We start from the raw sequence: 26,823 nt of genomic DNA on the forward strand, positions 1-26,823 counted from the left end.
GTTTGTGCTATCTGTAGGCGCTGCCGGGGGGAGAGCGGTGTCCTGACATTGGGGGGAAAGATGGGGAGCGTCCAGTCACAGGCAGGACAGGGAGGGAAAATAAAATAGTGACCCAAAAGAAGATTCCAACCTTTTTTCCTTTTTTTTTGTTGTTGTTTTTTTGTTTGTTTGTTTGTTTTTTAAAGTGCAAAAAGCTCTCTGCTGCCCTAGAGAGAGGTTCTTTGGACCGACCATTCATTGCAAAGGAAAAACGGCAGCTAAAAGGGGGTGGGGGAAGGAGAGGACAATGCAGTGGGGCGTTCGTGCCAGTTCGGTCCCAGGCCACAGCACCCTGGGCAGACAGAGCAGCCTTCGCCCCTCCGGCCGCGGCGGCCCTAGAGTGCTTCGTGGTGCTGGGCCACGCGCAGGGAGCTGGGGAGGAAGAGGAGGCAGCTCCTGTCCCCCCACGTGCTCACTCACCCCTGGCTGATGCTTTCCGAGTCCTCCCTGAGCTCTGATGTACCTGCGGTTTCTCCCCTTGCTCCCAGCTGGCCCCAGCCGTCACCTCTGTGCAGGGCTGCATGGGGACAGACGGTGCTGCAGGAAGGCTGGCGCTGGCCCGCCGTGGAAGCGTGTCATCCCCCAGCCTCACCCCCCCGGGCAGGGGGACAGTGGGCTGCAAAGTGCCTGCTCCCAGCCAGCCTGTGTCAGCCCTGCGGCCGGAGACCCCGCCACAGCCTGCCTGCGGGGCTCCTGCCCTCGACACCCGAAGAGCCACCCGGCCGCGCGAGGGTGGTGGGAGGAGGGGGGGTTCCATCGCAGCCCCTGCAGCTGGGCGAGGGAAACTGTGAGGGGGCTGAGAGCGCAGGGCAAGCGACGAGCTGGTGGTGGCACGGAGGGGTATGTTTTGTTCCAGCTCTGCTCCCGCTTCCTTGGAGAGACCCTGCCCCTCAAGCTTTGTGCTAACGGGGAAGTGACAAGTGTTTCAAGGCAAGGAGATGATGGGGAGGAGGGGAAAAGCCGGGGGAAGAGGGTGCCCCATTTCTCTGCACAGAGATCTCTATTACAACCTCCGCCTTGGGAGCAGCCAGCCTTCGGGCTGAGGCTCCCTGCCATTTGCCCATTCCTCCTCTGGTACTGGCCAGCCTGGCGGGACGTCTTCATCAGCAGAAGTCCCGGGGGAGGAGGAGGAAGGACGGTGGAGCGAGGCCAGCAGCGGCCCTGCCTGCCGAGTCAGGTGGGAGGCAGTGGCAGGACATGGAGGGCAAGGTGGGGATGTGGAGGAGCGGCTCTCCGAGAGGGGTGGGATGGGCTCTTTTCCTTCTCCTCAGTCTGCCCCAGGGAGGGTCTCTAGCTGATTTTTTGGATCAGCTTCTCATCGGACAGGCAGTAGAGGCTGTTGATGGACAGGTCCGAGATGAAGTGCTCACAGGCTTTGCGGGTGATCTGTTTGCAACCTCGCAGGTCAATTAGAGTGACGTTGGAGATGCGGCGCAGGTACAGCAAGGCCTGGTCTGTCAGCTTATTGCAGCCTGCAGGGAGAAGAGAGGCAGAGTGAGCTGCAGCTCCTTTGCAAAGCCAGCACCGAGCTCCCGTGTCAGGCTGGGAGCAGGTAGCTGCTTTACGACAGCAAGTCCAGCCCGGCCCCCCCCTCCCTGGCCCAGGAGGGCCCTGGGTCACCCAGGGCAGCACACCCACCTGCCATGTTGAGCTCGGTGAGGGAGTTGCGTGTGGAAGAGCCCACGGCCGTGAGGAGGTTGGCCGACTGGTCCGTAAGGTGGTTGCAGTGGCTGAGGTCGAGGCGGGAGAGCAGGGGCATATGGCGGATGATCAGCCGCAGCGTGGCGTCGGTGATGTCCAGGCCAGCGAGCCGGAAATCAATCATGTTGCGGAGTTTGCTGCGATTGTCCTGACCTGCAAAAGGAAAAAGGAGAAGCTGAACATGGACTATCTGCCTTGCTGCACTGGGGCATTCCAGATCCAGCATCACCTCCCTGCTCTGTGCCCAGCCCGCCATCCTCCTCCAGCTCCCCACAACCCATGGGGACCCTTCTCAGTCACCAGTGCCCCCAGCCTTGTCCCACCACAGCCTGGGCAACAGCTTACTGGGTTTGTCTGTTGGAGGCGTGAGCAAGTCCCGGATCTGAGGGTCCTTGATTCCTACTGCCCACCGAAGATCGAGGGTCCTGAGAAGGGGGCAGCTGGAGGTACTGAGAGCACAGACCGCAGACCAGGAACAGCCCGCTAGGATGAGGTCTTTCAGGCCTGCCAGAAAGGGAAAGAGGCAACAGGTCAGACAGGCTGGGTCAGCTCCGAGGTGTCCCGGATCTCAATCCTCTTTCTCCAGGCAGGTAAGGAAGCAGCACCCCTCCCTGCCGGGGGTGGGATGGGGAGCGGGGCTCGCTGAAGGAGAGGTTGGAAACACAGCGGTAGGAAGCCACATCGGCTGCCTGCTGGGTGACGGGATCCAGGCACCCAGGAGCTTTCGAGCTGGTGGGTACCAGGATGCAGAGCCTGTCTCTCGCTGCACTCCAGCCACCAGGAAGCCTCAGGGACAGGCTGGTGGCAGAGGCATGGACCCCTCCCAGCCCACGCTCACCTGGCAGCCTGTTGACGAGCCACGTAAGCTGTTTTTTGGAGATATTGGTCCAGCTGAGGTCAAGGCTGACCGGCTGTCTTTTGATGATGCCGCTCAGCGCCTGGGGGGTGATGGACTTGCACCTGCTCAAATCTATCTTTGTCCACAATCTCTTGTCACAGCACCTGGGGACAAGGACAAGGCTGAAAGTCGGACCCCAAAAGCCCCGTGGAACAAGAGACAGCCAGCGGTTTGCCTGGTTTCGGGGGTGAGCCCAGCCCTGGCGTGGCCCCAGCCGCAGAACAAGGCTGCTCTGCCTGGTTTCTCTGGGTTTCCCTGAACACATTGCGAGGTTGCCGAAGGTATCTGGCCACCCAGGGATGCCCAGAGCAGCCCAGCAGGGTTTTGCTGCCAAGTAACAAGACTCCGAGTCACAGCTGCTGGCCTGCTTGTCCCCTCCCGCGTGCTCCTCCTGCCACAGCAAAGATCTTAAGCATCCTTGGTCCCAGCAGGCAGAACAGCCCGGTCCCACCCCACAGCCTCGGCAGCACTCGCTGCTTCGCCAGCAGCTGCAACAGAGCCCGGGGGTCGCACCGACTCCTCCTCCCCCAGGGGAGCCTGGGGAGACCCAGGACCCGATGGCAGCTCAGCTGTGCCCCGGAAGGTGCCACACCAGTGGCAGGCGAGGGGACGCTCTTCTCCAGCCACCACAACACACCACTCCCAGCGGCCGCTGATCAAAGCGGGCCGATCTTTTCCCATCGTGCCATTCCCGCTGCTTGGCGGTTAGAAACCTCCCAGTTTCCAGTCCCCGTCTGTTCCCAAGCCCTCCATCCACAGCTGTCCCGGTGCCAGCATTGTCTTCAGGCCTGCTGCCCCCCAAGGCGTTTCCAGCCAGCAAATCCATCCCCACCTCAGCCTGCCGGGAGCCACGGCAGGACAGGAGGCAGGGAAGGGCAAGGACCACGCAGGGCAGCACAAGGAAAGGGCATCAGCTCCTTGAAAGGACGTGGTGGGGGACACGGGTGCTCAGGTGACAGCAGAGTCTGCCACCACCTCCCAACAGAGGGGACAGGAGGAAGGCAGGAGGAGACAATTAAGAGCCACGCACGCACGGCAGAGGCAGCAGCCAGCAGGGCTGGCGACAGGGTGCGAGGGCAATGCTGCCTGGCAAGTGTCAGCTCTGGGGAGCGGGGGGAGGGAACCCAGGTGAGATCCCTTCCCCCCCTTTCCTCTGGCTGCCCATCGGGCACAAGGCTTGGCACAGCCGTGCTCCATCCAGCCGTCAGGATGTGGGCAGCCCTGGCTGTGCCCACCCCCCCACCCTGCCCCACACCCCCACACTCACCACTTGTACCAGGTCTTGCACACCCGCATGCACTCGCAGAGCTCCCTGCGAGTGAGGTAGCGGAAGACGGACATCCACACCTCGCGCTGCATGCAGCTCTCCTCGCCCTCCTGCGCCCGGCTCCCTCGGCCGTTGAGCCGGGCCGCCCCCCCCTCCTCCGCGTTCTCGTCCTCCTCCTCCTCTTCCTCCTCCTCCTCCTCGGCGGCTGCCTCCTCCTCCCCCCCACCCCGCAGGGGCATCCTGGTGGGTGCGTGGCGCATGACCACGCGGGGCGAGTGCTGCAGGTTGGTGGAGGAGGCTGTGATGGCTTGCAGCTTGGGGACGATAGAAGTGCCATGGACGTCTTTGGTGGGGCGCTGGAGCGTCACAGTGAGGTAGGAGCCGTGCAGCTTGGCCTTCTCCACCTCCGACAGCTCCTTCTTGCCGCTGGGGTTGTTCTCCTTCTCCCGCACCATGGTTCGCTCGGTGGCTTGGAGCCGCAGCAGCTGCCGTCGCTTGAAGCGCTCGTCTCTGCTGGCGCTGTGGTGGTCGCTGGGGCCGGCTCCTGGGGACGAGCGCGTCACCACGCCTCGCGGCGACGCTGGGTCATGGATCAGCTGCAGCATGGGGGTGGGCGAGTTGGGGGGGGGGGTCAGGGGCTCCTCGCAACTCCGCAAGGGCCGCAGCACTTTAGCTTGCGCCGTGTCATCATCGCTCTCCTCCACCTTCCGCTTCTGCAGGGAAGCAGGGCAGAAGATTAGCAGGGATACGAGTCACGGCGGGCCTAGGGAACGCATCCCCTCTCTCTCCTCTTCCTCACGGAAAGATCATAGTGCTGCCAGGGCCTGCACCAGCAGTGCCCAGAACCACCAGGAGCAGAATCCACCCACACCAGCAACCAATGTTTTCCTTCCTCCTTCACAGAAGGGGTGTCCTCTAACAGTCCTCTGCCTCTTGCGGCGGAAACCCTCAGGATCACAGCTCAGCACAAGACACCGTGGGGACAAGGGGTGCTCATCACATCCGCGTGAAGTGCTGGGAGACCCAGGAACCAGGCAGATGTGCACCCCAAGCATGCACATCCCCCAGGAGAAGGTGACGGTGCCCCAGGGTGGCTGCTCCCCACCTGGCTTGCCTTAGCTGCTGCACTTCCATCCACAGCACTGGGCACGGTTCTACAGGTGATGCAGCAGCCGTAGGCCGGTGTCCTGGGCAGCGCTGGCAGCTGCCAGCGGGCCAGCTGCCGCTGCATGCGGTCCGTTTGCTGGCTGGCAGAAGAACCTGGCCGCCCCTGCCGCTTCCGCAGGAGCCTGGCCACGGCCTGCTGATGGGCTCTCTGGGAGCCAGGGACAGAGAGCAGGCGACTGTCAGCTCACCCTGCTGCGGGATCCCGGGACCGGACTGCAGCAGGGTGTTGCCAGGCCCCCAAGCACTGCACCCCCAGCGATCCCCACTATCACTAGTCACTGCCCAACTGGTCCCCTGGCCTGCACTGGTGCCTGCCTGCCCTGCAGCCCACCCACGCAGCCCAGCCTGGTCCAACACTGCCTGATCCCTAGCAGGACAACATGGGATGTAAGACACGCATCCAGCACTGCCACAGTACAGTTTGGCTCCTACCTGGCCCTTCTCCGCGTCATCACCCTGGTAGCATTTGGGGCACTCCCAGCAGTTTGGGAGCTCATCGTTGAGCAGCCCTTCCCCATCCATCTGCAAAGAGAAGCGGGTGGTCAGCAGCAGTCCCTCCCCAAAGCCAAGCCCCCTCTGCCCTGGTGCCTGTGCTGCTCACCTGCAGGCAGCCCGGGTGAACAATCTCGTTGCAGATACAGCACTCCATGAGCTTCTTCTCAAAGTCCTGTGAGTCCTCGTTCTGATCCACCTCCCCACAAAGTGCACACGTGACCGAGTGAGGCAGCCTGGGCTACAAAGGAAAGCAGGGATGAAACCAGAGGAAGGTGGGACAGCCTTCCCCCTTTCCTCCTCCTCTCCCCCATGACCTGAATCATGGGGAAGGGACCGACTATCCCCCAGGAAGCAAACTTGGGTCATTGCTCTCCTCTGTCTGACCCCAATCAGCCACACAGAGCCGCTGCCAGGCTGCAGCGAATTTCTGAGAGAAGGATCAGGCTGGAGACTCACCGCTAAGCATTGCCGCAGGATGCAGGACTGCTTCATGCGGCCAGGCCCGCCAAACTTCTTCATGTCCCTGCAGTAGTGGCACATGCCACACTCGCCCTGCATGCAAGCCTTGCATTTTCGGCACCGCACCCGCCTCCGCCTGGCACCTGACACGATGGGAGAGACCGTAGGCCTGACGGGTGTTGGGCGGGGGGTTGGCTTCATGGTGTGTGGTTTGGTGATGGGGATGGTGGGCAGGCGCACCCTCAGCCGGGCCTGGAGCTTTAGCTGGCAACAAAAATAGAAAGGCAACTAGTGTGAGACGAGCCAACCACTGCATTCAGCTTGGATCAGAAAGCCTCTGATCCCCTTCTCCCTCGCTGCAGCCTCAGATAACATGCCCGAGAACAGCCCTGCTTCCTCAGCTCTCCACAGATAAAGGAGCCTGTATCGGTGCTGCCCCAGGCAGCTCTCCTCCAGCGCACTCGCTCAGCTTTCACCACCTCACGCCAAGAGCGCTCCTTCTTCCCACCCCCCATCAGGAGTCAGAAATGAGTCTGACAAGGGATGCCGAGTCCCAAAAACATTGCGGTGCTGCAGCAACAGCCACTCTTTCCTTCCGAGGCAAGGAGTAACAAAGTGCAGCCAGAAAAGCTGTCCCCTCTCTGTGCCGCTCGGGTCCCTCTGCCAGCTGTGCAAAGGGACAGGGCTCAGCTCTGACATGAGTGCTCTGGTCATCCTTTCCCACAAGCTGGAGGCGTGCTGGGAACATTCAAGCACCCCTGTTTACAGTGCAGGTGGGACAACACAGCTCTCCAGCAGAGACCTGCCACCATGCACCCCCCATCAGCAACCTTCTGGGATCGGCTGTGATCGCGTGTGCACCATAGCTGATGGGCTTGGGGAAAGGCAGGCACCCAAAAAACCCAGCACAAGGACAGGGCTGGGGATGTGCCAAGCATCTGAGCGCTGCATCCGAAGCATGCAGACATCTCCAGGTCTCTTCTCCCAGAAAAGCTGCCCGAGCTGCTTGTGCTGCCCCAGTAGCGGCAAATCTCACTGGATCCCCTTGGGCAGGGCAGGCAGGCAGAGACAGGCAACACCAAAGGGCAATCTGAGAGGCTTGTTTGTCTCCAGACGGGGTGTTACCCACCCTTCCCTGTGCAATGGGGTCCCGCTCTTCCCACATGCCTGCCCGTGAGCCCGTCTCCCGGAAGGAAGGAAGCAGTGACCTACAGAGGCCGTCCCTGCGGGCCATGGGAAGGCAGCCTGTGGAGGGGAAGTCCGGCCGGCCGGTGGCAGGCTGCTTCTTGCCTCCATCTGCCCTCTGAGCTGAGCCTGGGCTGTGGCCCGGCTTTGGGCCCCAGGGTTGCGAGCATGGCTGTAGAGGGAAGGGCAGGGGTATGCTAAAAGGTCCCTCTCCTGACAAGCTAGCTGCTACCAGAAGGCAGAGACCCCCAGGAGTGAGCTGCCTTCCTCAAGGTTGCAAGAGCCAATGCTACAGCACGGACAGCACGCTGGCAGGGACCCAAAGGGCACACTCACCTAGCAGCGAGGGGCTGGCCTGCCCACCAAACAGGCAGGGCTGATGCCAAGCATCAAACCCTACACCTCCTCCGAACATGACCGAGGGGCTGGAGAACATCGAGCAGCTGGGGCTGACCCAGTTACCGGTGGGAGACCTCCACCGCTGCCAGCAAACGCGTTTGCCCGCAGTGCTGCGGAGGCAGTGGCGCCCCACGGCCTGCCTCTGCGCCGCTCCCTTCCTGCCCACCACCTCAGGCTCCTGAGGCTGTTACGGAAGCAGTGCCACCACCACAGGCAGCGACTCAGCCAAGGACAGGCCATCAGCTCAGCCACACGTGATGCCCACCCAGCTCCCCTCCTCGCAGCTCCTACCTTATCCCTCTTGGGCCACTGGACGATGGGGATGCCTGTAAGTGCCAGTTTGGGGTCGCTGTTTGCGTATTCTTCTAGCAGCAGCTAATGAAGAGAGAAGGGGAGGGGGGAGCAGACAGACAAAAAGCACAGGTGTGAACAGAGTGAAACAAGGCTCCTGCCAGCGAGGCAGGCTCCGACCAGATGCCAAGGCCAGCGTGCTTCAAACACGGCTGGGAAGGAGCCCTCCTCTACCCACACCCGTGAGCAATGATCCCTCCCCAAATTAGACAGACAAGCTCTGTCGAGTCCATCTGCACAAGCGCTTTCATCAGCTGCATCTCAGCCCCGAGGCCCCGCGCTGTGCAGCGGTAGGGGGAGAGTGCCAAGCTTTTGCAGTCCAGGGGGATTTATGGGCAAGGATGCAGGAGGGCTGCCCCTCTCTCTGCTCCCCAGGCACAGGGCAGCCAGAGGGCACGGTGGCAGGAGGACGTGATGCTCCAGCACCCCTTCCACAGCCTGGCACAAGCTGCTGGTAGCCAGGAGCTGCTCCCCCGCACCGCCTCGGGCTTCGGCTTTGACTTTGACATGAAAGATCCCGCAGCACCGACTGGATGGGCATGCCGCCCTACGGCAAGACAGGCACCCGCGCTCCCGGTCGATAGGGGCTCCCTGCACTCACCCTACCCCCCCTCAGCCCCCCCCCCCGCATCTCAGCCCTCTCCCCACAGCCGTTTCCCCACCGAATTGCAAAGGTGCTTTATTTACTTGGCGTTGCCATGGCTACGCCCGCAGGAGCCTCCTGCCGGCATCCCCACGCTCTCTCCCGGTGCTTCCCGCTGCCAGGCAGGGCCAGGGCAGCCGGCCGGTGCTCCCTGCGGCTCCCGCTCCCGGGGTGCCCGCTCCAGCCCCGCTCCCCGCCCCCCCCCTCCTGGGGCGGCTGTGGGAGGCAGGAAGCCGCGGCCGCCCCCCCCAGCTCAGCGTGCTGCCTACAGCCCTTCCGCCTCCCCGGCAGCCCTCCCATGAGCACAGGCCGAGAGGAAGGGTCAGGGGCTGGGGGCTCACAAACACGCAGATATAGCTATAGGTACATCTATCTATACGCCTGGGCAGACAACCGCAACCTCCCCCTGCCCGGCACACCGCGGGGGCTGACGGTGGCTCAGGCACGTTTCCAGCCGGGGGCCCCCCAAGGGGCTGGTGAAAAAAGGGGGGGGACGGGACGGGGACCGGGTCCTGTGGCTGCATCTGGCTTGAAGCCGAGGTGGGCGCCAGCCCCCTCTCCCCCCCTGCCCCTCCCCGCCCCGGCTGCGGGGGCCGACACGCCGCACGCTTCCCGCGGCCAGCGGGACCCGGCACCGGCAGCGCGCCCCGAGGGCCGGCAGACCGAGCCCCAGCACCGGCCAGGGTCCCCTCCAGGGAAGCGGGGTCCCCCCCGCGGACCCCCCCACCCCGGCTGGGGCGGGAGCATCCCCGCGCGCCCTCCCCCGAGCACCGCCAGCTGCCTGACCTTGCGCCTCCAGAGCCGCCGCGACTCCGGGGTGAAGTTTGCCGAGCCCTCTTTGTTCCGGTGCCCGCACGGCGAGGGCTGGGGGCCCCCCCTCTCCTCGGAGCCCTCCAGGGGCTGGCTCAGTCCGAGCGGCCCCGAGACGGACCCCCGGTGTTGGGGGCCATGGCTGGGGGAGCAGCCGCGCTCCCCGCCCCGGGCACCCCCCGCTCCTCCCCGGCTCCAGCAGCCGCACTGGCAGCGGCGCGCTCCTGCCGAGCCCTTGGGCAGCAGCGGCAGCAGCTTCCTGAGCCTGAAACAATGCTGCTGCGTCACCCACATGCGGTTCCCAGCAATGCTTTGCAGCGGGAAGATGGCAGAAGAGAAAAAGCGAGCGAACGAGCAGAGGGCAGAGCCGTTCTGCTGCAGAGCCGGGAGGGGCCCGGGCGAGCGCCCGGCGCATTGGCGCAGGGGTCCGGGCGGCGCTGCCCACCGCCCCCCCGCCGCCGCCGCAACCGGAGCTGCCGGGGCCAGGCTCCCCGGGGGCCGGGGGGCGCAGGGGCGCCCCGCTCGCAGCCAGCCTCCCCGCCGCCTGGCTTTTGTCTGCTCCCAGGCGCTTGGGGGGGGTGTGGGGGGGGGATTCCCGCTGGAAGCCGAACCCACCTGGATCTCGGAGCCGCCGCTGGTGCCACCGGGGAGGAAGGGCTTTTAAATGCAGGCAAGGGGAACGAGCCCCTCGGAAGGTGGGGGCGGCAGGGGCTGCACCAGCGTTTTCCCCCCCTGGATGGACAAGCCTTCCCTGACAAACATCCTGCCAGCCAAGTTTGGGAGCAGCCGGAGTGCCAAAGCCACCGCTGACCTGACCACAAAAGGGGGACAAACCTATACCCATGGGCAAAGCAAGGTTCCTCCCAAGCAGCCCCAGATCCCCGAGACCCCCCTACCCCCACTGACAGACCACCGCAATTAAAATGGAGGAAACTCCTGAACTAACTCAAGCTCCCCAAAGTGGCACTGGATATCAGCGACTGCTTTCACTCCCCGTGCACCTAGAGCATCTACAGGCAGCCACCGCGTCTTTGCCACGCGCAGGATGCCAGTGGCACACTGACCACATGCCTGGGTCTAGACTGTCACCACCTGAGCCACGGGTGACACGCTCGGCACCCTTGGGCTCCCGGTGGATCTTGCTGGGGACACCCAGCCCTGCAGCTTGGTTTGGCCCAGCACAGAGGACGTGCAGAGCGGCTCCTGTCACATTGCCAAGGTCAAGCACATCAGATGGCACCCTGAGGTGACACCTGGTCAGGCAGGGTGGCAGAGGACCCTTTGGCCCTGCATGCTCCAGGCTGCAGTGTTCCCATTTGGACAGTGACCATGGCAGTGTCGGGCATCTCATCAGTGCTGCGCTGCTGGCGCCGGCACTGGGAGGGAGCCTGGCACTCAGCTCGGTGCTTCACGCTGCGGTTTAGTCTCATCCGACCCACAGGCAGGAGCGTGGCACCAGGGCTGTCATCCCACCAAAGGGGGACAGCTTCCTGGCATAGCTGACAGGCCACCCTGAACGTCCTCATCCATCCCTGGTGGAAGTAGCCTCCATTCCTCACCAAGTCCTCACTGCGTTCCACTGTCCTGCAGCAAATGGGGGACCGCGCACACTCAGGGAGCGCCCTGAGACCACTCGCTCCTCCCCAGGATGCTCATCAGTGCTTTTACCAAATCCCCTGGACTTCAGCAAGCTGTATGTTTGCTGCTTCTCAGATGCGAGCAGCTGGGGAAACAAACCACCTTGGGAAAGCAGATTCCAGATGGCACATTTACTGGGGCAGAGAAAGGCGAGCACGAGGCACAGGGAACATTTCAGGCAGATGTGACCCGCAGGAGGGGCAGATCAGGCAGACAAGGAGAATAACAGGCATTTGCAGAGGAGTGAGATGATGTCTCCAGGCCTGGGGAGAAGGCAGCGCAACAGAGCCAGGCACGTGGGCAATGCCAGATCAGAGGCTTTGAGATGAGGTCCTGGAGATGTGATCAGCACTTCTGGGAGAGGCTCTTCTTTTTCTACAATGCTTGGTGCTCCAACACCTTCATGCAGAGCCCGAATAGAACCAGTTTGTGCCAGTTGCTGAGACCATAGGGCTTGGTGGCACTGCAGCAAGCAAATGGTTCTAATGTCAGCTGACTTGTGGGGAACTGAGCCCACAGCAGGTTCAACAGAGCCTCATGAGTCATCCTGCCCCTCTGAAGTCAAAATGCTGGAAGCCAGCACACCAAGAGGTGGGTCAGAAGTGATGGACAGAAACAGTCAGAAGAAAATGGCAGCTCTCAGAAGTTCCCTCTTTGCCAGTGACCTTTCCAATGACCCCAGTCCAGACCATGCAGAGGCATCCACCAAATTCATGGAGATATTTCGACAAGCCATCAGTGCCACAAGGCAACGTGTCACAACCTCATTTTGCTAAGGCAGATCTTCTCCTGAGGCAGTGCTAGAAGCCTTTCAGATTTCTGTGGGTCCTCCCATTTAAGCCACTGGAGAGCAGCTCTCAGTCACCGGTTCAGAAGGCAGCGATGTAGTGTCACCAGGAGCTTGCCAAGGGAGACAGGCAAAGCTAGAAAGGTTTAAGGAGAAGCGGAGGTGGCAACATGCTCTTTCTATTCCAAATGTCTGATGCAGCCTTATCTAGGACGTGTTTAGAAGCTCAGTGGACAGACAGTCCCTCCTGCCCTGCAGCTGGAAGCACACCTTTGTCACATCCAAAGTGTCCTGTCCCACCATAGGAGGGCTCCAGACCCAACTTGTGACAGGATATAGAAGCATATGTGACATGACCCAACATACAGGCACCCTGAAGTCACAATCACCAACAAGCAGCTGTGGGAAAAGGCAGCATTTTCCTGGCCTGTGCCTGCTCCCACATGCCTGGGGACACTGGTTAGCAGAGGGTGGCAGAAGGAGCAGTAGGTAGGACATTTGGTTTGACACAGATTGAGATGCCAGGTCACTACCTGCACGCCTGGGCTTTACGACGAGAAAATGCCATGTTCTGATCCCGGGTAGCAGGCAGACCAAATAAACATGCAACATGCAGGCCACCGCCACAACAGCCTTCTACGAAGACGCAGCGCCCGCCCAGCTGGGCACACTAGGTGTGGTGATGGCAGCAAAGGCGGTGAGTGCTGAACACACCTCGATTCTCTGTGCTTCCCTAGAGCGGGTCTTTCCCAACAGTCTGCTGCCCAGATTCCAGGTCCTTAATGACCTCACCTCAGGGTAGTACCTGCTGCAGGTCACTGCCCCAGAGTCAGGCTGTGGGATGCTGTGGAGGGCGTATGCTTTCCATTTAGCTTCAGCCACTGAAAATGGCTTAGGCTTTAGTTCTCCACTAGCGCATAAAGAGAAATAGCAGATGAACAGAAGGGATCCAGTTTGGTGTGCAGCACAAGGGATCCCCCATGGATCACACCTCCCGAGAGCTCTGAGGGAAGGCACGAACACCAGAAGACGACCAGAAAAGGGAAGGGCTCCACTTATGCACAGCCCTGGTAGGACTGTCTTCTGGGAGACTCAGCTACAGTTGTGCAAGAACACAAAAGCTATTAGAGGAGGGAGTTACACCAAAGCTTACAAAGGAAACATGACTGAAACAGGATCTGTATCCCACATCATGAGTTACAGATGCATGGGTGGCCACTTCACGCCTTTAGCTTGGTAACAATTTGTCCTGCCTTTAAAAAAAAAAAAAAAAAAAAAGGCAAGCTGTTCCCCATACAAGCTGTTGATACTGAAAAATCAGACTTTTGCTCATCGGGCTTTTCAGTGACCAGAGACCAGTTAAAAGGTTTAGCTAGCAGTGTCTTGCCCCTTTTCAGGTTTTATAAGCCAACCTACATTTGCCAGTCTCCTCACCTCTGAGGAAAATGTAAGCTTTGAAAGTAGACGTTTGCTGTAGTTTGACAAACTCATCCTGTTCTCTTCAGCCACTGCAGTCTGATGACTAAGGATCTTCACGCCTCGAGGATGCCCTGTAGCACAGGCTTTACTTGGGAGGCTGCTGCTCCTGAAGGACTGAGTCCTGCAGCTCAGGACACTTCTGAGCCTCTGAGGAGAGCCAGCTTTAAGGAGCAAGGCCTTCAGGGAAGCTGTTTGCTCTGACTCGACTGCAGGGACCTTCACCTGCAGCTCATCTGCGAGGTCCAATTGGACAGAGGGGCTAGTGGGTCACACCAAAACCATAGGCACACATTCCTTAGCTCCAGAATATAAAAAGACCTTTGAACAAGTCTCAAAACTCAACTGAACACCCACAACCTTGAATGCTCTGCCTTCAAAACACCCAACACCAGCCTCCCTTTCTCAGTCTCAGGGCAAAACAGCACGCTCACAGCTCAAAGCTTGAGTTTCTGCAGAGCATCATAAGTTCCATGGTGGGGCTGAGGCCACCCCACTGCCATGGCTCAGAAACACATGCCTTGAACACTTGAAGGCCATGGCACACCACGCACTTGAGAAAGCCACAGGAAACTAGAAGCTCAGCCCCTTAACAGCACCTGCTCCCACTCCTTCAGCCAAGCTCCACCAGAGCTTGGCCTGCGAACGACAGCCCACCCTGGGACCCCAGAGCTGCACCCTCTGCTCCAAACGCAGCAGAGTGCCATGTTTGCAACATGATCCACCAAAAAATCCCCAACAATCAGGAGACAGCACTTGGAAAAGAAACACGATGGCAAAGACCAGGATATACCCATGGCTGTGTCTGGATGTCAGCTTTGGTGCAGACAAGCAGCTGAACAGATCACCACCAGCAAGGACGGGAGCAGAAGGTAACTGTGGTTTTAGGGACTAAAATGAACTTCTAGAGAATAGTGAGGTTGACATTCTCACTTCACTGCTGAAAGGGCCAAAACACCAAAGCTCATGGCGTCAGCTCAACAGGTCTGGCAGATACAGCTCAGGGTGTAAAGGAGGGCAGGGAAAAAAAGAAAAAAAAAAAAACCCACACACCCCCACCCCAAAACCAGATTTGTATGATGTAAGGTCACATCCAGTGCAAACAACCCAAAGAAACATGGCCAAATCCACCTGGGGCAAGGGCAGGGCTCTAACTGTCACAGTGTTGGGTAGTCCAAGGAGTCCACAGCCAGAAGTAGAAATGAACTGCATGGCAAACAAGCACTCGTGCAGTGACACCCATAAGGGACACAGGGCCCAGAGGGTCCCAAGCCACACTGGCTGCGAGCGGTTACTGTTTCTGCCCGCCCCAACCCAAAATCCAAGCCAGGGCTGTCCCTCAGCATCAGCTGGTGTCACAGCCTCACACGGAGGAAGAGGACCCCAAGCCTCCAGACACATCACCCCCAAGCCCCAGGGTGGGTGCAAGGCCAGGGTGAAGCACAGCTTCCCTGTGGGGAAATGCCGTTCCACCTCCAATGCTGCAAGAAAGCAGATGTGCCCTGGCAGACCTGCGGAACGACAGCACTTGCAGCTCCCTCACACCTACGTACCTTGACGTCAGCAATGAGAGCATCCTCATCCTCAATGCCAGTGGGAACGCACTTCTTGTGCAGAGGGAGTGACTCCAGTTTATCCACGAGGCAGCGCAGCCCCTCCAGCTCAAACTGTGTCAGGTGCACCTTCCTGCTCTTGCGCGGGCTGCCGCTGTTGGGGTCCCAGGCCTGGCCGTTCTGGGAGCCTCGGCTGGAGTCGGAAGAGTCTATAGATGGGGTCTTCTTCAGACCTGGCAGGCTGCTTTGGCAGCTCTTGCCCAGTTCATCATAGTCCACATTGGCACCATTGGCTATGGGGCTGGTGAGAATGGACCGCCTTGTGACTGGTCGCCTGGGTTCCTTCCCTGCTGCATCCTCCTCTTCCTCCTCCTCCTCCTCCTCTTCCATGTTCACCGAGTCCGAGGAGCTCAACTCCATATCTGCCAAGAGGGAGAAAGAGTGAGAGAAGAGCACAGTGGCCAGACAGTCACTGTCAGGAGGCATTCAGTGCCCAGAGGAAACCCCCCAGGCACCAGGGATGCTGCAGCAATAGGCAGGTACAGGGACCAGGCCAGAGGAAGGGTTGGGGCACGTAGCAGCTGGAAAAGAGTAAAACCTTTTCCCATTCCTGGCTCATTTTGTGGGAAGGTGAGGCACAAGACGTGGGAAAAACATCCTAGAGAAGGAGACAGCTAAGCCCTACACCGAATTTCATAGACTCCTAGGCTGGTTTGGGTTGGAAGGGATCTTTAAAGATCATCTAGTCCAACCCCCTGCCACAGGCAGGGACACCTTCCACTATTATCAGGTTGCTCACAGCCCCGTCCAGCCTGACTGCTTTGGAGGGCTTGGGGTCTCCAGTCATCTGGTCCTGTGGATGAACTGGGACCCTGATCCTGCCTCCATGATGGGAGACAGAGCAGGTGGACTCACTAGATGACCGTGAAGTCTCTGAGCCCAACTGCGCACGATAAAGCACCCTTTCTGACAGTAAAAGGGAAGGGGGCTCTCCTGCTCCCTTCCAGCTCTGCACAGTTCCCACTTCTCAGTGACCACTGCTCAGTGGCAGAGAAGAGACACTGGAGGAGGGGAGAGACAGCCCTTCTCAAACTGAGTGCTGAGGGAGATCTCCAGAGAACCACAGGAGAAACACAAGAGCTGGGAGCCGTCTCCTTCTGCCAGGAAATCCAAAAGCCCACAGAGGTTGTGGCTCTGAGGAGAGGTGCCCAGGAGTCAGTATTTACGGCCTCTTAGGGGAGCGAGGACAGATTTGCTTCAAGGGCCTTTGGGGGAAGCTACCTAGCTCTCTTCCAGTCTGAAAAAGTGTGTCTGTAAGAAATCATTTCATGAACCACTGCTCAGTCCCCACCTGCCTTGGCTGTAGGGCAGCCAAACATTCCTTTTGCAAGAGACTCCCCGCGCTCCCCTGCATGCAACTTTGACAGTGCTTTAAACTCTGCGTTCAGGAAGACTCCAATCGGCAAGAAAGGATTACTGCCCTGAAGCCCACCGCAGTGGTTACTGCAACTTCCCTCCACTTTGATAAAGGCTCTGCATGCACCAGCAAGGCTGGGAACTTGTATGCTGGTTTTGCAGCTGCAAGGAACCTGACCTGTCACAGGGGTAAAGGAGGAAGCAAAAGTCTGGCTAGTTTTGATTTATTGCTCAAAGAAATAAAATTGCACCTCCTTCGGCCCGTCTACAATGCCCTCCAACTGCTCAGTACAGCAAACAGCAAGAAGGGAGGAAATACCCAAAGAAACCACCCTGTGAAACTGAGGAAGCGATGGTCCCAAATTCTTCCCACGCAGCCCTCCTCTGCCCACCATGCTGACGAACCAGACAGCACCCCAGCAGGAGGGTGCGAAACCCCCACTTTGATATGGGTGAGGAAGGAAAAAGGCTGGAAAGGAAGGAAAAAGAAAAGGGCTGGACAGCCAGCGCAGGGGGCTTACCCATGCTGAGCGATTCCTTCTGGAAGTCCTTGGTCAGATGTGAGCGGCTGGTGATGCAGTAGACATAGCGCTCCAGCACATACCAACACATCTCGTAATAAAAGGGATAACGAAACTTATTTGGGACCTGCAAAAGAGGCAAGGGAAGGGGGTCTGCTGAGGCCTCCTCCATCACCAGGCTGCACAGAGATAGCTCTTACAACTGCTGCCTCAAACCAGACCGATCCCCTCCTGAGAGACAGGAAACGCATGTACATGTTTAACAGCATCATTCATGCTTCTGGCAGCCTGATGTAATTCTCCTCGCAGAAGGATATTATCACCAGGCAGAGCAAAAACCAGGCACTGCTCACTTGCAAGCCATTAACATTTCATTTTTCTTTGTTAGGGTTGCGGCTCTTCCCCCACAGACCTCCTTCTCGTTAGTACAAGAAAAAGTAGCAGATACCACAGAAGGTTTCAGCTGAACACAGTGGTTCAAGCCCTCTTCCCAAGCCCCAGCACAGGATCTGACAGCATTTGTATGGGTGGAGGGAAAGAGCTGGTCTCTTAAGAGAGGTGTTATCAGCACAGTTATTTAGCAGAGCACTGTCAGGACTCTGTCACATCACCATCAGCATTTCACATGCAGGCAGAAGATGCCCCTGACCCCACTGCCTGCCTCACACCTTCCTGAGGCTACACTGCCCAGGATGAAGCAGGCACACACTCCATCATCATCGTACGTCTCAGCTGCTCTGGATGACGGTGACAGATGAGTGCTAACCCACAGGTCCTGCCTGCTGCAGCACCCTGAACTGCTCTGGAGAGGCCAACAATCTGTCCAACACAGCCCAGGCGTGTCCTGAAGCTTGTCTGCAGCAGCTGAGCACTGCAGGACCCACGCCTCCACAGGAAGCAAGCGAAAACACCCACTGGCCAAGAGCATTCTCTGCCTGAGACCTCAGGAAGCCTGTAGTTTGTGTCATCTTAGACCACATCAAGGTCTCAGACCAACATCCAGCAGCAGCAGAAGGCAGCCAGGTATGGGAAGAGGCACGGATGCGCTCCCATGGGCATGTTGCTGCCTTCCTCATCAGGCAGCAAGGGGAGGCACCCATCACACTCACAGCAAGGCTTCCAGCCCCCTTGGAGCTTGGTGTCAGACCAGAGGCGGTACGGAGGAACATAAGCCTCAGTGCACACTGCAGGCTGTCCCTCTGCCCACATTGCTGCCTCTCCATTTAGCAGGCCAGGACATCTTGCTTACAGACAGCTGGAGTTTGAGCAATCTGTCACAGGGTGAGACCCAGCTTGCCTGCCTGCACACCTCTGCTCTTAGCTGTGCCCTCCACACCATGCTGGGAGGCCACGTCCTCCCAGCTCTCCCGCAGGTCCTTACCCGTGTGCGGTCTTCAATGCTGTAGATCCGGAGCTGCATAGGGATGTTGAAGCTGTGTAAGAAGTTGCCTCCAAAAACCAGCGTGTCCATGGGAGTGTACACAGCATGGATCCAACCTTGGAGAGAAAGCAGAGCTTGAAGAATCCTTCTGAGCAATTAGGTGAGGTCAAAGTCTCACAACTGACAGTCCCTACTATTTAAATTCCTTTGCAATTTCTTACAAACTGTGCTCTTCAGAGCAGGCCTGTCAAAACCCCACAACCTTCACGCTGCTCAGCTAAGCCCAGCCTGACAGCTGCACCCTTAACCTGCATCAGGTTAGCTGCAAACACACAGACTAGCTACTGACCTCTTGTCACACTGGCCAGCCCCAGTAGCCACTGGGGGCTATGACAGGACCATAGAGATCCCAGCTCTTTGAAGAGGGCAGACAATGCTACGTAACAGCAACAATGTTCACCTCTCCTGAAGTGTCACTACTGAATTACTCAATATCCAGCTCACTTGACACTTAAATACACCTGTGGATCTGGCCTTGCATCCTCCCATGGTGGCACGTGTGCCAGTATCCACCTCATGCCCATAGCTTTTTGTCATCTTGGCGTCTCTGGAAAGTTGCTTCCTAATTGTGTTAGGCCTAAGAACACCAGCAACAAGGAAAACAGACTTCCAAAGTCTGTTCAACAATTAATCCACCCTCAAAGTAACTCAAATTCCAGCTCTGTTACCTCCAAGGCTAAGCAACCCAGCCACACCCAACATTTTGGGAATTCCAGCAGGGGGTTCCTTCAGGCAAGGCCACTCAATTCAGAAGTGTCAGTTGTGATAACAGGACTCAAATGAGTAACCTGTGCAACCCCTGATGTTTTCTGTTCCTGATCCTGCCTGAGCTATAACACAGCTTACTCCTGCACTGCTTCTGGGAGATGGAACGGCAGGTTACAGCAGCCTTTGATGTCTCAGTCTTATGGACACAATTTTTATGCAACAATTTTATTAGAAGCCTCCAAAGTGATGCAATAATCTTCCCCCTTACAAGGGAGTGTCCCCTAGTGCAAGCACATTTTACAGACATCCCAGGTCTCCATCCCTAAAAAGCTGTGAGTTAGTCCTTGCAAACAACCCACTTGAACTGCTTTTTCATATGCTGCATCTCTTCTGCCTTTGCTGTTTTCTAGCACAGCACTGTACTAACTGTGCATGCAGCACATTGCTGATGCCCTCCCATTATTCTGCTTGCTAAACCAAGTCAGGCTAAAGATTTACCTTAACACTTGAGAGCGCTCCCACTCCCAACCTCAAAATCTTCTTGCCCAAGCCCTCTGCAAAGCAGTTACATGCAAGTCTCTCTATGTTATTACTGCTTCCCAGCTCCCCACTGGATCGCATTGTTTTCCAACATCTGCTTCTAGCTATATGCTTTCCAGTTCTCCTATCTCCAGTACACACAGACTGTTTGAACATCTTTGTCATCTCCAAAGCAGTCACCTTGTTCCTTAAACTCACACACTGGCTCCCTTCCTTGCTTCCCCATTTGAACGTGAAACCTCCGCAGAGATTTCACAGGAGACCTGGGAAGCTGAGGAGCTGTGCTGCCTTAGGCCAGCTTCCGACCTCAACGTGCACTGCTCTGCATGTCAACATGACATGGGAAAGCCGCCTTTAATAACTGATCAAATGCGATGTGAGCCAGCCACAGCTTTCCTGTCACTTGGGCTGAATCCACAGTGCCATGACAGGCGTGTTTTGGGAGCTGGCAAGCAAGACTGAGCCACAGCAAATCTCCCTCTCCCAGTTACTCATGAGGGAGGAAGCTAACTCCTGCCTGTTCCAGCTTTGCTTGTGTCCCAGGAGTTTCAGTCTCTTGCCACCCTGGCAAAGGCCTGGATGCACCTGTCCACCCTGTGGTACCTGAGGGGATGACAAATGTGTAGCCCTGCTTGAGCTCGATGCGCTGGCACTCTGATACTCTGTCCCCAAGAAAAATGTCTCCCTGCTTCCCTGAGAGAAGCCAGTTTTCATAGAGCTCCAAGTTCTGGGGTGTAGGAGGAATCAGCCAGAAGATCTGCAAATAAAGACAACACATGTACATAAGCCATCCCACAATTAGCAGCTACTGACTATCCCCTACTTCTTCCAAACCTGCCCTGCTTCCTTTCCAGACATCTAAATCTCTTCCTCTCCCCACCCAGAGAGGATGCAAGTCTGCAGAAATCCCCAGTGAAGTGACCCATTTGAGTTCCACTTGAGAGGGCAAGCCGCTGAGCAAGGTCCTTCCTGACCTGATGCACTGAGCGCCACAGGCAGACTGAGCTTGGGATGCTTTGTAAGGTGTTACTTACACCAGTGCCAGGAGATACAGAGCTCCCCAAAGACACCAGAGTATTAGAGACAAAGGAGGTATTTACCTGCGTAATTCTGCCACATCAGTAAGAGCTACAACTGAACAAGAGATTTGCATCTCTGTGGCTCCATGCAATACAGGTGGCACGTAGATATCCATCCTCAGCTAGGTTGCTCAGACACTGTGAGCTCACCCTTTGGGGGAAGGCACTGGGGCCACAAACCATTGGAATCGCTGTGCAAGTCTGGCAGTTACATCTCCTTTGCAAGGAAAGGTGGGTAAAAAAGCCCAGATTCTTCAGGTGGGGCAGTTTGCTGCGTTCCCTGAACCTAGTCTACATCAGCAGAGGAAGATGGGATGGAATTATTGCCCAGGACTTGTCCTGAAGAAGTGACAAGAGTTTTTTCCCCAGAGATCTGCCTTTGCTGACTGTGAAGGGAGCCCATCCAGCTGCCTTCAGCTGGCAGACCCCTTGCAGCAGTCCCAAGTGAAAGGGCTCCCTGAGGCTGTCCAAGGGTCCCTCAGGTGTCCAGCCACCACACGCAGCCCTTTTTACTCCCTGGCTCTTTGCTGAATTCAGCCTAGATGGCTGATGGTTTTTATCAGCGGCAGCGAGGTCACTAATTGCTCACAAGGGTGAAGTTCGGAGCTAGGTGCATTTCACTAGGCAAGAGGTGGGACCTGCCTTTGGTAAATTCTGCGCTACAGGATACTTTCCTCCACATTACCTTTTCCTAACACTACTAAGCTGAGCTACTGCCAGATTTCGGTGCCCTGACTGCTTCAATTCAGATGTACTATGATAAGTCTTTCTGCATTGCCACCCTCCCTGAATAGCAGTGCAAAGTCTCCTTGACTACAGTAGAGCTGACAACTGCAGCTAGCAAAAGGTTGCACACAAGCTCTTCCATGCTGTTATAGCAGTAATGCTAACGCATAGACAGAGTCCTGTGATGACAGGCACATCCACCCAACAGCCATCAGATGGGAGGTCTTCCCAGCAAGGGCTTCATTCTGTCATGCTCTGAACGTGACTGTGCTCTCCAGAGCAGCAGAAGTGCTAGCTAGAGTGCCCGACTTAATTGTTCAAGTACTAGCTAGCTCTTCCAGCGACACAGCACCCAAATTATTACAAACCTGTTTTCTGAAAGTTTAGAGAACAAAGCAAACATCCCCACCTGTACAAACATCTCCACCGGCTGCAATTCACCCTCCCTAAGGGCAAGACTGGCACCTTCCCAGATACCCTTCCAGACAGATTTCTTCCAAGCCGGACCCCAGTGCAACACACAGCTGGGGTGACGGATGCTCGGCACAGGGAAATCCCTGCACAGCTGTAACTGGAAGCCACCCATCGGAGAAGCAGCGCTGCACTCGGATGAAGTTTGCAACCAAACTCAAACTTGACAGGGCATGGGGTTCAGTTTTGGTATCTTGGGCTGAGCTCAGCTACAGGCAGTGACTCCAGACACGCCGCTCAAATCTGATGCTGTTTCAGAGCTACTTCTCACCAGAAATCATTCAAGGGTTTTGCAGTAAAGACCTGTCATTAACCTTCAGTTCAAATGCTTCTGCTTTTGAAGTGACTTGACTTTTTAAGGTGACCCCTCAACACATCTGTTGGCTATTTAAAACCCTTGGACAGCTTAGCTTTGGGAGAGGCTCCTATTAGTCTTTAATTACCTTCCTTCCATTTGCTGCTGCTCCCAGCATGCTACTTGCACCACACCAAGAGGTGATCAGCCATGTAGCCAAATGATCTCTCAAAAGCCCAAGGCACTAGATGAACTGGGCTCTTCTACTCTGTATCATTTATAGCCTTTTATAAGGTTGTCTCAGCATCACATCTACAGCATAGGTTTTGAGCTTGTGTCTGGTGGACCTCCGAGGGCCTGAACTACTTCAAAGAACCACAGATACACAAGTTTAGGCTGGTAAGACTTCAATTTGCTGTCTTAGGCCAGCATCTTTAAGGATCAACAAGCAAATAAACTAAAAGCCACTCTCCTAAAGCACCTGTGACTCTCCCAACAGGGACTGCCCTCCTACCTTTCCCCCTCGGTGGATGTGGTACCACACAGAAGTGCCACCGAAGTCCACGTGGAAATCGGTGTAGCAGCCCTTGACGCTCATCAGACAGTATCTGGCAGAAAACAAGGTGACAATAAGATCAAAGTGAGCAGTGATCCACGTTTTAGAGCAGATACAATATATCCAAAGGGAATGGGCTGCCCAAACCCAGGCCAAGGGCTCAGAGCAGTACCAGAAAACTACTGCAGTGCTAAGTGCTTTAGCTGCAGGGAGGTGGTGGTTTGCAGGAGAGCTCACTTTGCATTTATATCACATCCCCACAAAAAGGTCTAGTCCAGGGAAGAGGAGAGCTTTCATCCTCACACACCCGGCAGCTCTAGCAACCCCCACATCAGCGGTCTGGCCTGCAGGGCAGGATGGGCAATGCCTGGCAGCTCAGCTGACTCCAGATGTCTCGAGGTGGTGAGCACAAAGTGCAGCAAGCTCCTAGAAGCCATGTGACTACCCTTCCATGCAGTGCTCGGCAGGGGCTTACATAGCCAGCTGCAGTGCCCTTACCAGTGTCACCCACTGAAATAACCAGGGAAACTGCTCCTCCTGCTTCCCCTTGGTAAAAACTGCTTCCCCCTGAGGCAGTTTTCTTGCAAGAGATGCTTTGCTGCCTGCCACCACTGGAACAGCTCAGGAAGTCACTTACTTCTGCACCTTTGGATACTGCATCTCCAGGATAGCGTTCGTAGACTCTGTCTGACTCTCCTTCAGGTGTCTGGGCCACATGTTATCAACCCAGTCAATCAAATCCACCTAGAGCAGAAAGGTGGGAGACATGAGCAGAGGAAGGGGCACAGTAACCCCTTTTGCTACCCCCAGGCTGTACTGGAAGCTCAAACACCCACTGCCTGCCTGGTAAGCCCACAGCTCACACCACCAGCTGGGCACCTGAGGGACACAGGGTTGCACTGGGGCCATGAAAGCCACTGCAGTGCTGCACAGAGACTGCCAGCCCACCCAGCTCAGAGCACACCCACAACAAATGGTGGGACCACAGAAGGGAAGCAAAGCCCTGGTGCTAGCTGAATGGCTGGGATACCCCCTTTTTGGCCCTCACACACCCAACAACCTTCCCAATGCTACTGGTGCAACCTCACACGTAAAGCACTTGGGACCAGCTGTTCTGACACCAGACGCTGTACAGGGAGCCTCTGAATTCACTACAGCAAGATCCCAAGCACAGTACCAGGATGCTGGTCATCTGTTTAGGGGCTAAGCAGGAACTGCTATGTACTGGGCTTACAAAAAACCCCCATACTGGGCAGCATCTGCTAGGGTGGGATTCAACTGGCCAAGTTTCAGGACAGCCAGAGCAGGCAGAGATGTCCAGGCTCCCTCTGCAGTAAACACAGAGAAGTGAATGGCCCTACAGGGCTGCCCCTTCCCCTCCACCGACTGCAGAGGGAGTTCAGGATGCCCAGCCCACCCAGCCCACCTTCCACAGTTCAGTAAGGGCAACGTTTCCCCTGGCCAAACAGCCTCCTGTCCCCTTTCCAGCATCCCTCCAGTCTTGGCCTTCTCTGCCCTCAGAGATTTCAGCACTTCACACCAGACACCCTCCCTCCCACGCTGCACAACCCTCTGGAGCTGTGTCTCAGCTGAACGCAGGGTTGCTCTCCTAACGGGACCACGGTTTCCAAACACCAAGGAAACCACAAAGCTCAGCCAGCATCCCGACTTTAGCTACTCTCTCACAAGGCAGCAAGCGGTGCTGAGCTCTGCTATTTGATTTAGGCCCTGCTGGAGTTTTACACCTGGCCATGTGTTATGGCAAGCCACTCCTGCCCTGCCCCTCTCTTTGGCCACAGCAGAGCTGATCGGTGCTGCAGGATGCAGGAGAGGGCCCTGCACCAAGCGCCATTGCAGCACAGAGCACAGCAGAGAGGGAAGGCAGGTCCAAGACCGAATGATAGCCAAAAGGTCGGGGCAGGCAGTGGAACCAGGTAACTGGGAGGGGCTGGAAGCCAGTGTCCCCATCCTGTCCCCAACACTCACTGTGGCTGAGCACTAATCTGACTTCTATTCAAACTCACGTGCTTGTTTAAACTCTGTGCCTGTTCATCACCAGCTAGCAGGAGCAGGTTACTTCACTAAATATTCCTCAGCCAATCACTTCTATTTCTCTAATTGCTGACAGCTAGTGAACAAGCCAGATCTCTGCAGAATGACACCCCAGGGACTTGACCATGGTCACTATAGCCAAGGGATTCACGGGTCAGGCAGCCCCAGCCTGGACCTGAGATCAGCTACAGCAGATGACATCTCAGCCAGACACAGGATCAGCTCCCATGCATGTTATGAGCAGCCCCTCTCCTCCCGCAGTCAAGTGCCAGGCTGCACCTTGTCTAGGGGGACCACAAGTACAAGGGAAAGGACATCCCTGTGGAAGGAAGAGCCTTGCTCACCGTAGCAGGTCTCTGCACCAGGTTCTCCAGTTTGGTGTGGCTGAACTCCAGGCTGATGACGTTGTAAAGCTTCTCCCGCTCAGCCTCCGGTGTTTCATAGTAGCGTGCCCATTGTGCCATGGACATCTCAATATCCCTCTGTGTGTTCACATCCATGACATCCACCATCCGCCGGCTCCCTGCCAGAACAGACAGATGTCACTGGAACCACCCCTGTGCACAATGGACCACCCAGAAGACACACTCCAGGAGACATGAGATCTTTCCTCAAAGGACCCACCCACACAAGTGTGACATCTTGGCTTCTCCCATAACTTCATCTTCCACACCCACATCGAAGCAGAAGCTGCTTCAGGTCAAGCTAGACTCAAGCAGGTTAAGAGCTGTGATCCACTGGGTAAGGACAGCTCAGGTTCAACAGCTGCACACTGGGGGAGCCACAGAACCAGATCTCTCCCTTTGGTAAACCCGATGACTCTCGCCATTCCTCCCAGTCTGCCCAGGCTACAGCAGAGATGCACCGCGGTCCCTGGGCACTTACCAACACACAGCCGCACATCGTTCACGCTGAAGTCCGGATCTGGCATCCTGCAGGACAAACACCTTGCTAAAAAAAATCATGAAGCGCTTCTGGTTGCAGACCCTTCCCCACCTGTAACCCCAGTTACTGGCACCCTGAAGATACTACTGTGCTTCTTTTTGCCTCTCGGGTGTGGGTGAAGACTATGCAACTAGATATCTGGGGGCACATGCTTGGGCTGAGACACTGGGCCCAACTTCTGGCTAGGGAAGCAGGCTTGGGACTAGGATATACCATCTCTAGAGCATGAGCCATTGTACAGTGCTTTCTGCCAAATGAGCAAGCAGGCCTTGAGCTAAGCAAGCCTAGCTCTCATCTTAAAGACCGCTCATGTAAGTTATCCCAATATAAAGGGCATAGCCAGACCAGTACAAGCAGTGTATTTCACTGATACAGCATAACTACTCTGTTTGTACTGGCATATTTATCTGTCCAAACACTGCTGTCACAGGCAGAATGAGCAGGCAGCCATTCAAGCAGCTCTTGATCCAGAGAAACAACCAAAAGCTCAGGAGAAACCCAGTTTCACCCACACTGTAATCCTCAGTATCAAATCTCTGCCCTCCCAAGTCACCCAGCAGTAACAACTGAGCCTGGCACAATTTCCTATCCAATTCACCACGGTACAGTAGATCATGCACTGGATGAGATGTTGCCCATCCATTCACAGCCAGCTGAAGAACTCAGGAGCAGTGTTGCCAACACTGGCACTGAAAAAGTTTTCTAGGGCTAGTTTCTTCCACTAACCTTTGTGTTAATCAAACCTAAAAACCAGTGACCCAGCAGAAACACTGGATAAGATCAGGTGGTTTTTTTTATTTTGTAAAAGACAGCTATAATGTTTTCATGTAGTATTACCTGCCTCCGAACTACATCTACCATCCCATAGTGTATTTATATGAACATCATAAAATGGCACTAAGTCTTGCATCAATAGAGGATTTCACTCAAAGCTGTAAACCTTAGTTGACTAACTGTAGCAAGAGAGACAGATGGTAGTTTAGAAGTAACCAAGTTGGGTAAATCAGGTTGGAATTCTGGAAAATGCCAGAAATCCTACAAATTGTTTGACACTCTGGCAAGAGATGCCTATATTACTAGGAAAGAAACCCAGCCAGATGTTGCATCAGAGCAGCAACGAGACTTTCCAGACATCTGGCTGAATTGTGATCACCCACAGCCAGTTCAGTCCTCTCATTTTAAGTCCAAACAGATTTGGAAGAACA

The 26,823-nt window shown here is 56.5% G+C and overlaps 1 protein-coding gene across 4 annotated transcripts in view; it reads right to left on the minus strand.

Annotated features, from left to right (window-relative positions):
• Positions 1-246: 246 nt before the first annotated feature.
• KDM2A (lysine demethylase 2A) overlaps positions 247-26,823 on the minus strand; it is a 50,509-nt gene continuing 23,932 nt past the window's right edge. For 2 of the 4 annotated variants that reach the window (XM_056353816.1, XM_056353815.1), the window contains 17 exons: positions 25,559-25,605; positions 25,018-25,196; positions 23,259-23,365; positions 22,580-22,673; positions 20,098-20,251; positions 18,187-18,302; positions 16,806-16,932; positions 14,869-15,290; positions 7,902-7,985; positions 6,024-6,290; positions 5,674-5,805; positions 5,505-5,594; positions 3,906-4,618; positions 2,579-2,742; positions 2,086-2,244; positions 1,678-1,893; positions 247-1,511 (listed from right to left, as the gene is read on the minus strand). In XM_056353816.1, the coding sequence (XP_056209791.1) occupies positions 1,330-1,511; positions 1,678-1,893; positions 2,086-2,244; positions 2,579-2,742; positions 3,906-4,618; positions 5,505-5,594; positions 5,674-5,805; positions 6,024-6,290; positions 7,902-7,985; positions 14,869-15,290; positions 16,806-16,932; positions 18,187-18,302; positions 20,098-20,251; positions 22,580-22,673; positions 23,259-23,365; positions 25,018-25,196; positions 25,559-25,605 (3,253 nt within the window). In that variant the 3' untranslated portion in view covers positions 247-1,329. Of the gene's footprint in view, positions 1,512-1,677; positions 1,894-2,085; positions 2,245-2,578; positions 2,743-3,905; positions 4,619-5,504; positions 5,595-5,673; positions 5,806-6,023; positions 6,291-7,901; positions 7,986-9,390; positions 9,943-14,868; positions 15,291-16,805; positions 16,933-18,186; positions 18,303-20,097; positions 20,252-22,579; positions 22,674-23,258; positions 23,366-25,017; positions 25,197-25,558; positions 25,606-26,823 lie in introns of those variants that run through there. The other 2 variants (XM_056353818.1, XM_056353819.1) reach the window with 2 other exon arrangements.

This window comes from Falco biarmicus, chromosome 10 (assembly GCF_023638135.1).
Source record: "Falco biarmicus isolate bFalBia1 chromosome 10, bFalBia1.pri, whole genome shotgun sequence".
NCBI lineage: Eukaryota > Metazoa > Chordata > Aves > Falconiformes > Falconidae > Falco > Falco biarmicus.